Source organism: Lasiodiplodia theobromae (genome assembly GCF_012971845.1).
Source record: "Lasiodiplodia theobromae strain AM2As chromosome Unknown scaffold_17, whole genome shotgun sequence".
Classification (NCBI taxonomy): Eukaryota; Fungi; Ascomycota; class Dothideomycetes; order Botryosphaeriales; family Botryosphaeriaceae; genus Lasiodiplodia; species Lasiodiplodia theobromae.
Genome location: NW_023336377.1, coordinates 772437 through 785841, shown reverse-complemented (window position 1 = coordinate 785841; position 13405 = coordinate 772437). Strand labels below are relative to the sequence as shown.

Sequence of the window (13405 nt, the reverse complement as noted above, 5' to 3'; positions counted from 1 at the left end):
ATGATGAGGAAAATAGTGGCTTTCATTCACAATTTGATTACTAGAGAGAAATCGTTCCACCAAGACCCCCGAGTGCATAGTCCGTGAGTTAACGACCAAAGGATTGTAGAAGGATTGAGTGCAACAGCAACAGCAAAAGAAAAACTCGCAATATCCTGCAAGAGAACAACGCTACTATTGTCAACCCAGCTCTCGATCATCCATTACCCTTCCCATAAAGCAGAAAATCAGAAACCGCACCACTTCCCCACCACATCCCTGAATCTCAACCTTTCCACCCTCGACAACATCCGCAAACCGATCGTGAGACAAAAGAGGTCTTGCTTCGTACTAGAGCTCGCAACTTCCGGTACCCAAACGAGGTTTGTACATGCAAACCTCCAGAGTCAACGAACCCAGCGCAAACCTCCGCCTTTTTCATTCCTCGTTTAGAAGACCACAACAGGCAAGCCAGCCAGCACAGCGAGGCCGAAGTACTTGACCGCCGCCCCAGCCGTCTGGAGCGGCGCCGCAGCGCCGGTGAACTGCACTGGCTCATCATCACCACCAGTGCCGGTAGGGGCGGCGGTTGTGACGCTCGTTTCGGTAGTGGGCAGCGTCGTATAGTTTCCAACGCTGCTGGTGGGGGTGCTGTAGGAACTGTAGGAGCTGTAGGTGCCCGGAGTGCTGATTCTCGGAGTGCTGTAGGTGCTCAAAGTGCTGCTGCTGCTGCTGCTGCTCGAAGTGCTGGTGGGAGCTGCTGGCGGTGCGGGCGGGCGGGATGTCGTGGTGGTGGGAGCGGCGGGGGGAGGGAGAGGAGAAGAAGGAGGTGGAGGTGGAGGCGGTGGGGGAGAAGCGACGGCACCGGTGCTGGTCCAGGTGGAGGCGGTGGGGAAGTTGCAGGTGCGGACGATGTCGATGACGTCTGTGATGGGTACTGCGTCAGCGCTCAATATTCGAGGCCCTCGTGACATGTTATAGTAGCATTTAGTTTTCGACCACCCCGTGGTTTACTTCAGCAGTACTCAGCTTTTGAACACCCCATGGTTCATACTTCCTCATGATTCAATTTTCGAATCAGAGGCCGGCAAGCCAGGTCATCGGAGTTGCCAAAGTAACAAAAAAAAAAAAAAAAAAGAAACCCACCATTCTCAGGCGTAGTATCGTCGTTATCGTCCAAGTCTGTGCCTCCATTCGCAGCAACGCAAGCCGCGCAATTGGGCACGTCGTTGCGAGCATTAGGGGCCTGACAGATGCAATTGCGGTAGGCGGCACCGTTGTCGTTGTCGTCTTCGGTGCGGCGGTCGCAGTCGGTCGTCAGGGTCACGACGGGCTGGCAAACGGCCCGGCAGGGGGCAGGAACATCGTTGTAGTCGATGTCCTGGGTGGCGCCGATGGCAGCAAGGGCGAAGAGGGTAGCGATGGTCTTGAATTGCATGGTGGCTGGAGGGGCGAGGTGCTCGATTGTGGAGGATTGAACGAGTGATTGAGAAACTGTCTTCAGAGGATGTAGAAGTCCTTGATGGTGGTGGATTCTATCAGGCCATCGAAGAAAGTGCTCATCGCTTTATACCCCATCGTCCCTGCTACCAGTGCAGCGACTGACGAATGCTCATGGAGGCGGAGCTCTTGGGCCATGGAATCTGCACCTGGTGGATTGCCTCAGCCCAGACGCCTTCTCCTGCAGATGAAACTTCTTGATGCGCATTGCCATGTTTCCATGTCAGCGTTTGGTAGGCTGCCTTTCTCGCTGGGGTTGAGTCGATGCACCTAGGCCAAGGCGTGCCGAGCTGCGCCAAGCGTGGTCCAGGAAGGCTGTAAAGGCAATCTTGCTCGCTGGATTGGCTCTGATTGGCTCAAAGCAAGCATTCCCCCTGATAGACTGACAGCTGTGAATGCCATACGCTTAAACTAAGGTGAGTTCGATTGTGGCTGGTCCATCCGGGTACGTCACCTCCAAGCCTGGCGCAGTATCCCGTGATCACAATAGACGCGGGGAAGTGCGTCTTATGTTTCTAGGGTCCGTCTTGGTGAAAGTGGCTTCCCAGGCAGAAAGGAAAAAATAGCAACTGCAGATGGCTTGGTATTCTTGTTCAAGAAAAGAGAACGCCGGCCTAACACAAGAAGAGGGTGACAGAAAACTATGCATGTATGCCTCATTTGATCTTTGTGCTCAAATCCATCCGTCCAATGTACACAAGCCAGTCATGCACCCACAAGCCTTCTTTGTCGTTGTGTGAAACCCTGGTACCAACTGGAATTCTGAATTGCCAGCTTGATTGATACCTGATTGATCCACGATTAGGCCAATGCCTCCTGGTAATCGTCTCGCTCTTGAAGAATTCGTGCACACAGCACTGGATCAGCGGCAGGCAGTGATCCATGAGGTAGGAACGAGTAATGCATGGGTTCAAGCCAGGTCTTGATGCGGAAATATGGTAAATGCCCGGTTTCATGCCGATACAGGGACTCGTGAAGCAGTTGCAGCGTGGCACTGCGCTTGGCGTAGGTCTAGCGTTTTCGCCAAGCGACCAACACTTCATGATGCATATTCCAACTCTCCAATTCGAAAGCAAGAGACGAATTCAAGTCAACGGAGCGACTCCTGCCTTATTTTTGGTACTTACGCAAGCTTGTACACAGCCGCGCACCTGGGGATGAGTCCAGTATATGCTGCAAGTTGGCTTCTCCCCACATGCGGGCCGGTCATGGTTAACTGCATGAAGCAGCTAGCGGGACGATGTCCAGCATGAAACTCCCATGCTATGGACGGCTGCTATCATCAGTCGAAGCCGAACGGAACAATTCCAAAATCCTGCTGAGAGAGATCGCTGGGCCACGGCCAGTCTTCAAGCAGTTCAGGAGGAAGTTGGAATTGCGACATTGTGTCCATGCTGTTGGGAGGCATAAAGGTGGTACGGTGAGTGGGCACAGTGACTGTGAGGTCGGCAATGGTATTTTGAAATGGCGTCTGTGGCATTGCATTGCGTTGCATGCGCATGTATTCGTCGATTCGGTCCACTTGCGACCGCAGGCCTCGGCTGGTGCCTTGGGTACGATAGAGACCCGATTCCAGACTTTCGAGGAGATCGGCCATAGATAGCCTATTTCGAGTCAGCAAGGGAGCGTGGCTGAGCATCGTATATGTGGCGATGACTCGAGTCATGTGGCGGTACTTACAGCATACTTCGAACGTGTTGGTAGGACGCCTCAGACAGAGGGCTCTCCATGACCGAGCCCAAGATTGTCCCTATGCCCGCAAGGTGGTAGATCTGCAAATGAGCTCATGAAATCCAAGACACGGCCAGAGGACTCACCAAGGGCGTGCTAATCGCTTTCATGTATGGCACAGGCACACGGTGAAAGGTTGATAAAAGCTCAGCAGCGACGTTGCATTTCTGTTCGACATCTGCATTCTCCTCGACAGAGAACAGGACCATGCGCAATAGCTGCATGGTAGCCTGGATATTTGCGGCCTGGAAGCCGAAGATGTCCTTGCTAGAGTCACCAGTCACAGGAGGTATTTCCTTGAAGTGAGGATGTAACTGTGAATACATGTCGAGGACTGATTGCAGGACGCCCGGGCCAGAGAAGGCATCAGGAGTAAAGAACATGCGTACGGGGCGTAATGCTACGCCGGCATTACGGTGCGATCGTAAGCGGCTAACGGTGTGCTCGAGTACGCGGTACAGATCTGTGGTGAAATTCCAACCGTGCAGCCAGCAGGAAGGGTCAGTGAGGCCAGGCGGTGCCAGATCAAGGTGGTCGCCATCAGCCTCGGCGGGATAGCGCACATGGTAGTGTGACTCGCAAGAATACAGAGGGCCACTCCACACAATGGAAGAGTAAACATCAAGGGTGTAGGTAGACCAGAACAAGCGGCGTCTCTCCTCGCGCTCAATGGACGTGATGTCCTTGGGCCAATGAGCCTCGTCAGAGAAACGCTGAATGGCACACAGGGTAAAGTAGTGTCCCTTGTACTCGTGCAGGGTGTCTATCTTGCCGAACTGAATGCTCGCAATTGCAACCAGGGCGCAGGCCCTGAGGTAATGCAGGCCCATTGCGTTGGGGAGATCTTTCTGGATGGCGTCTTTGGCAGCGGTATAGAAGCTCTCAGCAGGAATGTCTTCAGGCTGGGCGCGTCGGGTAATCCAGGGAGCGAGAGCGCCATCGCGGGCTCTGCTTGCAACTATGGAGCAAGCAGCCATGATGCAGGCGAAGTAGCCACGGTCATTGAGATATTCGCGCTGCTGCAGATTGCGGAGCAGCGTCTCGCGGTGGAAGAAAGGAAAGATGGGATAGACAATCTGGTGGTAGATGTCCATCAGGGAGCGGATCGAGGGCCCTGTTCATGGCTTGTCAGCAGCACGGACAAAGTTCAATACGGGCTGCTTACCGCAGGCCATGGCGAAGGACTTCCATGCTTCGCCAAGAGGATCGCGTGGTGCATACGAGACGAGGTGGCGGTCGGGAGTCTTGCGCGGGGTGGGATCAACACTTGGCGGGGCCGCGTAGGACGGAATGGCATGATGGGGCTGGGCCGGGCTGGGGTGGGAGTCGGAAGGGGTGCTCTGTGCAACAGTGGAGGCGGGCTGTTTTACAGCGGCACTGGAGCCGCGGGCGCGGCGCCAGGGTCGGGTGTACGCGCAGTTTATATCGAAGTCGACGCAGTTCTGACAGCGCTGGGCGTCGCTCTCGCTGGGCTTGCACCGTATGCTCCGCTTGTGGCAGAAATCACCTTGGAGGGTCAGGCGCGGGGCGGAGGCATTTAAGGGGGCCAGGGGGGCTTACAGGCGCGGGAGGCGCGCTGGAGCTTCTTGGGGCGGCCATCGGGCATTTAGAACTGATTGCTGGAAGCGCGCCTGAACGGCAATGCGTGCTGGCGTCTGGGGAAAATTGTTGTTGACGCGGTGATGTGAGTGGTCTGGGTGGAGCCACCCCAGACTGGCGCGTGCGCCCGCCCCGCCGCGTCTTAGGTTGCCGTTCCTGCCGTTCAGCGAACTTCCGGCGCCACCTCCGAACACACTCACTCGCAACCACGCGCCATCATGCTGTACCCAAGGGCCTAGCAATGCCATTGAGAACAGCACCTACCCTGCTGCTCGCCGACAACACTGCAGCACCGCAACCGCACCATGGCACGAGGGCGCAGACGGTACGAGACCCTCTCCTCCATTCCCTTGGCAGCCTTGCGCCTATGCATTTTATCTCTTCCACGGACCACAGCATCGTCGGACCGAGACCCCTGCTTGTTTGCGCCGCGCTGTCACCCGTTGCTCGTCGTTCCTACAATGCCATGCTTTCATCCCTCAGACGCTGTGGCTTCTCGTCCAATTTTGCCAAACTCACTGACGTTTCTCTCCCTGCAAGGATATCCCCATGCTCTTTGTACGCCTGCTCCATCGCCCAGCTGAATGGGCTTGTGGTCGAGAATAACACATCGATCGATTCGAGCGACCTGCCCGCTGTTTCGGGGTAGACTTGATCCAGCGTCAGCGTTCTGTCCGTCTCGACTTTGGACACAACCTACACAGGTATACGATTGGGATCCACACCAAGTTGAGCCCTGCAAGGAGGAAATACGCTCTGTTCTTCAGGGTCTCGAACATGATCGGATTGACCAACACGGTCCATCCAACGCCGATCGCCCACCCGGTAATACCGAACCCATTGCCCTGCGCACGCATGTCAGAAGACCAAATTTCCGTCGGCACAAGGAACGACACTGTCCCCCATGTCGCTGCATAACAGATATTGAAGAGGAATAACATCGTCACGGCTGCTGGCGCAAGTTGTGTCGCCTTCTCTGGCTGCCATCGTGCTGCCTCGTAGAGGGCTCCGGCGATGAGATTCACAGCAAACAGACTTGCCGCCCCGCCCATCAGGCACACACGACGCCCGAGGCGATCAACAATCTGGGCACTGATGATCGTGCCTACTATACCAACTGTATTTAAGCCACCTGCCAGCCCGTTCCGCGTGAGTCGAGAATAGCCGGCTGCCGAGAGGAGCACTGGCGAATATGCAGTCACGGCCTTTTCCGAGCGGTTAGCGGAAGGACGTGGACAATGGAACATGCGCTCACTGTTATACCAGTCCACGACGCCATAATCTGAAGCCACATGCAGAGCCAAGCGCGCCGGCCTAAATGATGCCCCTTTTTCCCGCCTTTCCCAATCAGGATTTTGCCAAATTGAAGAGGCGAGCTCTTCATACTCTCCTTTGCAACAGCTGCAATTTCTAGGTATTCCATTTCTACCTCGGCATCATAGCTGCCGCGGATATGTTCTAGCACTTCCCTTGCTTCGTCATGCTTTCCAGCAACTGCGAGGTGGCGAGGACTATCTGGCAGCATTTTGACACCGACGAGCAAAAGAAGCGCCGGAAAGCATTGGAAGGCGAGTAGAAGACGCCACCGAACATCCGAATACCCGCCGTCAATGAAAGCGAGGCCAAAGCTAAGCCAATACGCAACCGAGATGCCAAGATCTGTAAGCATGGTAAGTAAAAGTCACTGCTGTTCCAAGTGTGCACCAGTACAGTTGGCAATGAATACATATCCTAGGAAGCCTCCACGGTGTGAGGCTGTGGACGTCTCGGAGACAAGAACTGGCGTGATTCCAGTCAAGGCACCGGTTCCAAGGCCTGTTACAACACGCGCCACGATGATGAAATCGCTCGATTGACTGGCAGCCTGCAAGGCACCTCCAATGAGAGCAAAAATGGATCCGATGAAGAGCCTAGTGTCAAATCAGCACTCAGAACAATCCCTGGGATTAGAAGCACGTGCCCGTTGATTCGCCCAACCCTGTCGGCTGCCCAGCCGCCACCAAAACAACCAACAATACAACCAAGGTAGTAAACGGACACGATGCCTCCTTGATGAACCTGATCTGTCACAGTCCCATTTGGTAGACCAATGTCCACTTCTTGTACGTATCTAGGCGAGGCGTTGACCCCACCCATGACCCCCTGGTCATATCCCTCGAAGAATATGCTGATTAGAGAGAATATCTGGATGGAGATATTCAACTTTTTCGGGGACAAGCACTTCCAAAGCGTCGTGTACCCCATGGCGACCAATACCCGCTGCAGCGGCAGAGGTATTGACGGAAAGCCAGGGATGAAGCCTTAGGCGAGCGTCTTCGCAACTGCCGAATCCTGCAGTGGATTCGTCCAATTATGCGGTTGGGTGGGATGACACAATAGAAGCCCCTTCTCGTTTTCTCGAGGGAACTCACGGACAACAGGCGCTCTCTCTCAGCCACAGAAGCCTCATCTCACAGACTCACTGCTCCTCCACGGCTGTTTCTCTCCGCAATCTGCAGGGACCGGGCGGCCAGACCCGACAACGTGGGTGGTGGGTACGGTACGGCGAGGCTGATGTACGGTCGATCAGATGTCGTCCGGTCGGGCTCGGGAAGGATTTCTCGGTGCCACTCAGACGCTTAACCGGTTTGCCGCCTTCCACAGCACCTGCAGCCCATTCGTCCGTTTAACAATGATGATCTGTTAAGCGCTTAAGCTGCATAATTCCCATGTTCTCTCACGCTACCTGCATGGTGCGCCGCTCGACGGGTGTTTGGGTCGAAAGGGGCTGATCAACATGCCATCTAACCGTTTAACAGATATCGACCTATTTACCTCCGGTTTTGATTTATGCGCGATGACGCCTGCAAAAGCATATAAATCCTCGTCAGACCACACAAACTCTATACTTAATCCTAGTCAACTTTGCCCTTCGAATCGAAAGTAAAAAAAATTCTGCGACTGTAGCTATGCGAATGGAGCTATCTTCGACTCTTCCAATTGCAACATTGCCAATGAACTTTGCAGCTAGTTCCTACTAGAGCTGACAATCAACAAAGCACAAAGAATGGCCCTACGACTTTCGTGACAATGCATTGTTTACAGGTCTCGTATGTCTCGGCATTTCTGGAACAATGTCTTCGACAAACAACAATTCAGATGAATCACGAGATATAAGAACACGCTGCGTAGAGACAGAGACATCGACACAGCGACACTAGCGAAAATATCTCTGGCAGCAGAACTGGCTTCTTGACTGACCTGTGATAACCTTCGCAACCTGTCACACCACACACGCCAAGAGAACCGAGCACATCCAAAATGGCTATCGACGGCAATGTCACCGCCATTGCTCTCATCCTCTCAATCCTTTTCAGTACTTACTGCAGCACGCTCATCTATGGCATAGTTGAAGAGCGCCGCCTCCGCCACGCAAATCACCGCGACGTCGAGGTAGCCAACAACAACAACAACCCCATCCCCCGTCCCATTGCCGCCCGCCTGGGCCCGACTATCGAGCTGAACAACAACCTGCCGACGTCGTCGCCTATCCTCCGCTCCGCGAACGGCATCTTGCACCACCCTTCTCCCGTCTACCCCGCCCGCCTCCAGCGCGCCCGCGTCCGCTTCGAAGCTTGCACGGACTCGTGCTGCCAGGACCCGTTTGAGCTGGAGTCGGCGATGCCCGCGCCTCCTCCGCCGGCGGTTTCGCCTTCTTCCATCTACGGTGATGATGATTCAGTCTCCGTTGCGCCTGATGATGCGTTTTCTGTCGGCAGCGATGACGAGGAGGAGGACGGTCTCCATGGCATGGAGGCTGTGGAGCTGGATGATCCGCTCAGTGAGATTATGGAGAAGGAGGTGTTTCCTGGTGGATGCATCTGAATGGTCCGATGGGATCCGAATGGTAAGTAAGTAGGTAAGTGCCGAGTTCTCATCTCAATTCATTTTCCTTTAGAAAATTTTCTTCGATTGCATGCATGATCCTGTTATCAATGTGACTTGAGCACACTACGCTCTTATTGTAATACTTGTTCGATTATAGGCTTCTGCTGATAGCTGAAGTATTTTGGTGGGAAATTAATTATGTAGTACCGGAACAAAGGGGACATTCGACACTGATTCAGGACTGTAGAAACCCGAAACAGAGCGGCCTTGCCCAGCCAACCAGCAATGTGATAATACGACGTCTTGGTAGTCTCGCCAGACACCCCAGGATCGCCTAATTCGTGTGAGGCGTCAAAGACCAAACGGAAGATATTGCTACTAGCAAAAGGGTATCCAAGTATACAGAGATAAGGAAGGGAAAAAATGAAGGAGGCGGGCAGCCAGATACGCTTCGCTTTTGTGCAGCGGCGGCACTTGCGGGGTTTGATCAGGAACGTCGAGTGTCTGAGGGATGTGCTGGTCCTGGTTGGCCGGAGCGAGAAATTGCTGCAGCTTGTGCGGGAAAAGGGAGAGGAGGCGCTACGCGAGAATGATGACGGTGGTCTCATGACAAAGCTGGGGTGGTTCGAAAGTAGGGATGGGGACATGAGGTGGGGTATAGAGTTGGTGGAGACGCGAACGCCATAGAATGAGCGCTTCTTCATTTCCGAGTCGATTCGCCAGAGAGGGACCTGGAAAGCGTTGAAAGCGGGAGATCAGCTGGTTGGTTTATCCATCTTGGAAAAGCTTGCACATCAGGCTATGATAATGATTTTCTAACTCTACCATCCCCTCAACGCCTCTCAAATGCCGCTAAACCACCCTAAGCTATGCTGTGAACTTTTTGGACGAAAAAATGCAACTCTCTGCGCTTCCCTTTGACTCTCATATCACCAACATCTCCCCGTCCTTCATAGGCCAGCGCCCCTTCTTCCCGCTCTTCCGCTTCTCCCTCAAATCCTCCTCACCATCCCACAACGCAAGTCTCAGCCTCGCATGAAACTCCTCAATCGCAAGCAAGACCCCCCTCCTTTCCTCATCAAGTGATCCCACTGCCGTGTGAATAGCCCTCCTTCCATTTTTCCTGACCAAGAAGTACTGCTCCCCCTGCTGAACCCAGTGATTGGCGCTCAACGCTTCCGCCAAGTTCCTCGCGCACAGCTGCCGCGCCTCGGCGAACCTCTGCGTCTGCTCCTCAGCGAGCGGATCCGGGTCGTTGGCCGGATATGGCGAGAACGCGTTGACGTCTTCCGGGTTGACGATGCTGGAAGCGACGAAGAGGCTGAACGCCTTGAAGGCGTCGATGCGCTGCACGGCTCCGACGGCACGCCCGGTCCGGCGGTAGATGTGGGAAGCGGGCAAGACGGTTGCGGTCGCGGCGTTGAAGATCAGCGCTAGGATGTGCAGGACGTGAGGTTGTTCGAGGAGGCCGGAATGGGTGATCAGAAGCTCTGTGGTGCTGTACAAAGCATCCAGCATTGTTGAGAGGAGCACGTCAACGATGCCGACACTGCCGGCGTCGGAGATGCTGTACTGGCAGTTCTGGTAGTTGAGCTCCTCGAGTATTGGACGAGACGCTTGGAGGAGAGGTTCGGCGAGAATCCACCCGGCGACCGTCTTGAATGCTTGCTCAATGTACGCAGGGAATATAGCGCACAACAGGACTTGCCGCAGAGTTGGCTTCCGAGCGTCGCCTTGCTCAGGCGTCCCGACAGTTGCCGTGCGGAGCTGACTGGCCAGATACGCTTGCTCATTGTCGACAGCGGCACGCTCTGAAACGTTCTGCACAAAGGATACCAGCTGCTTGAGAGTCCGTTGCTCCAATAACTTTGGCACATAGCTCTTCAGTCTGCCTACTACATAAGTCGGGTCTGTTGCAGGCAAAGGAAAGGCGCTTGAATCGGTGAAGAACGGATCGACGGGACAGATATCGTGCGTGTGCTGCTGAAGGAATTCGACAACGTTGTGGATAAAGTCCACGTACGCGCCCTTTTTATCAGAGTTTTGTCCCAAGTCAAGGTAGTTCTTCTTCATCGCAGCCATGAATTGTCTGATGAGCTCCGTGTATTCTCTGCGGAGTCCTGGAAGGTCTCGGCGGCCTGCTTGCATAGCTGCTTCGTAGTCGTCCCGCATGTTTGACAGTAAGCTTGATATCAAGCTCAAGCGCCGTTGGCGGAACTCGGGCAGCTTGATGTCGACACGGCCGCTTCTCGGGTCCAGTAGGAAGGGTAGGTTTTTGAACAGCTGGTGATCGGGATCTCTGTTGATGAGACTCGTCGTAAGCCGGTGTTGGAATTTTAGCGTAGACTCGCGCTCGACCAGTGAAATAAACCAGGACCAGAATATGTCATCCTTGTTCTCGTCGTAGCTGCGAGCATCCTGATCCAACACCATCGCCATGAAAAGGGCCGTGTATCTGCGTGTCTGCTCCGTGTCCTGCAGTTGGCGCCACGAGTTTGCATGGTAGGAATCCAGAAAACTACCCCATCCTCTCTGGCCTTTGCGAACGGAATGATGCGCAATCATGGTCCATGTCTCCACCACCTTCGTGAGAAGAAGGTCGTTGGGTGCAGTGTCGGCACCAAAGCAGCTCGAAACCAAATGCCATACGGCGTCATGGAGAAAGTCGACAGAGGACTGGGGCGTAGTTGCGCTGTTGAGGGCCGTTGGTTCTATATCCTCGAGACTGAAGCCGCCTCCGTAGTCCTGACTATCTTCGCTGACTTGTTGGCTTTCTACTTGACTTTCTTTGGTCTGGACAAATTTGAGGTAGGCTTGGAAAACTTCTAGCACTTCCGCGATGATCTTTCCGACCTGCGCGTTCTTGGCATCAAACAGTTTGAAGACATCAGCTATTGCGGACTTGTCCAGCAGCGAGGTGGCGGTTTCCGTGTCATGAGCTGCTACAATTGCTGCTTTCATACCGTACACGGCATCTCCAAGCGTGGCGATTATCTGTGCTTGGTTGTTCTTGACGGTCAACTGGAGCTGTTCGGCTGAAATGTTGTCGTTTCCTGCGGATCTAGCAGCTTCATATTGACTTTCGGCCTCGGATCTCGCCTGCCTGTACTGGACTAAGTTCTGGGAGATGATTTCTTTGAACCAATCTGCAAACGGCTCCAGAGGCTCTTTGCCTTCGGTAGTGGATATCTGATACCTGACGAGATTCGACCAAGCTCGGACACTGAGGCGACAAACCTCCCTGTGGGATCTGGTTTGGTCCACAAGGTTGCGTAAGGACGTTAAGCGCGGCCTGAAGCCTGGTGGCGAGGCCCAGTACAAGGTGCACAGCAGGTCATGCTGATTGCGTAACCCATCCAAATCTTCATGCCTCAACTCTTCTTCCTTGTGGTAGGTTCGCCGGTGATTTGGCACCAGTCGCCAGGCAATGTTCTGGATCTGCCTTTCTTTGCAAATCAGCCGCAGGCAGTTGAAACCGACAGCAAGAATTTTCAAGAAAATGTGGAATGTTCGGTCATCCGGTTGGATATCCAACCGAGGATGTTGGTGCAAATCCTCCAAGAAGCGTGGCGAACCCTTGCTTTCCTCGTTCTGTAGGTTATTAAATCCTCGACGCGAGAAGAAGTCGAAGACTGAGGTGAGCAGAGAGTCACACTTCTTCCAACCCCAGGTGTGCATGAGATTGTAGCACCTGATCAAGCAAGACCTGACATAAACGTTGACGGATGCCTCGTTAGTCTGTGCCGTCTCTGCGTAGAGCACAAAGAGTCTACTGAGAATCGGCACAACCACTGACCAATCGCCCTGGGCGGAGTGCATGTGGTGTCCTGGCTTGATAAGACCGTCTGAGTAAATTTCCATGTATGGAAGTAGGACAAAGACGTCGTACCACAAGCGCTCGAACGATTGAACATGGCAAAACTTTGCTACTGAAGAACTCCATTCATGCTTGACAAGGTCCCAAAATGACCATTGTGGCGTTCCGCGAGCGAGGAGCATATGATTGACCATGACGACGGTTTCAACGGCTACCCTGTCCTCGCGTATGCCTTGTTCTCGAGCGGTGTGACGGCGGTTCTCATCGGTGTAGCTGCGCAGCTCCGCCATTCCTTTTCGTAGGACAGATTGCAGGGTTGGTTTTACGAGTGCTTTGAACAGTAACTCTGTGCTTTCCTGACCGGAAGGCGCGTCTTGTTGTTCAGCAATCCGTGTTACTTGGAACGCTAACAATGCCAGCAGCAGTGATAACCGTAGTTGCATTCTCTGAACACCATTTTCCCGAAAAGGACTGCCAGATAGATTTGCGAGGTCCGCAAGGATGCTTCCAGATGCTGAATCAAGCAGATTCTGCATTCTTGTCGCAAAAGAACGGCGGTCGACAGGATCCAAGAAATGCAGGTTTGTCGAAAAGTATCGAGAAATGTTTCTCAAGAGGCAAAGATAATCCATCAGAGCCAGCGATAGGGAGACGTCGGATGACTCATCCTGCGTTCGGTTCTGGACATTCTCCAGACGAGACACAGAGGACGAGAGGAGGTTTGCCATCTCAGACGCCACCTCTTCCGTCCAAGCACCCCATCGGAAAACTGTGCCATCGTGGCTGAAGGTGGAAACGCCAGCAGGCGAATCCATGTCGCGGCGGCCGACATCCAACGCCTTTTGAAACTCACCACTGCCTATCATTGTACTCTGATGGAAGAATGTCCCCGACCATAGTCGAGAAACATCA

The 13405-nt window shown here is 53.9% G+C and overlaps 4 protein-coding genes across 4 annotated transcripts; 1 reads left to right on the top strand and 3 right to left on the bottom strand.

Moving 5' to 3' along the window:
- Positions 1-428: 428 nt before the first annotated feature.
- Positions 429-1417, bottom strand: LTHEOB_6168 (GPI anchored protein; the record flags this gene model as incomplete). The annotated part of the gene is made up of 2 exons (XM_035515394.1): positions 429-904; positions 1126-1417. 2 exons carry the CDS (start codon positions 1415-1417, stop codon positions 429-431), a joined length of 768 nt encoding a protein of 255 aa, XP_035373299.1.
- Positions 1418-2761: 1344 nt separating this feature from the next.
- Positions 2762-4816, bottom strand: LTHEOB_6167 (C6 transcription factor; the record flags this gene model as incomplete). Its single annotated transcript, XM_035515393.1, has 5 exons — positions 2762-3083; positions 3160-3251; positions 3297-4324; positions 4376-4717; positions 4771-4816. The coding sequence occupies 5 exons, from the start codon at positions 4814-4816 to the stop codon at positions 2762-2764; spliced, it is 1830 nt and encodes a 609-aa protein (XP_035373298.1).
- A 3293-nt stretch (positions 4817-8109) lies between these two features.
- LTHEOB_6166 (uncharacterized protein) lies at positions 8110-8673 on the top strand (the record flags this gene model as incomplete). The annotated part of the gene is made up of 1 exon (XM_035515392.1): positions 8110-8673. One exon carries the CDS (start codon positions 8110-8112, stop codon positions 8671-8673), a length of 564 nt encoding a protein of 187 aa, XP_035373297.1.
- A 927-nt stretch (positions 8674-9600) lies between these two features.
- LTHEOB_6165 (Methyl methanesulfonate-sensitivity protein 22) lies at positions 9601-12783 on the bottom strand (the record flags this gene model as incomplete). The annotated part of the gene is made up of 1 exon (XM_035515391.1): positions 9601-12783. One exon carries the CDS (start codon positions 12781-12783, stop codon positions 9601-9603), a length of 3183 nt encoding a protein of 1060 aa, XP_035373296.1.
- Positions 12784-13405: the final 622 nt, after the last annotated feature.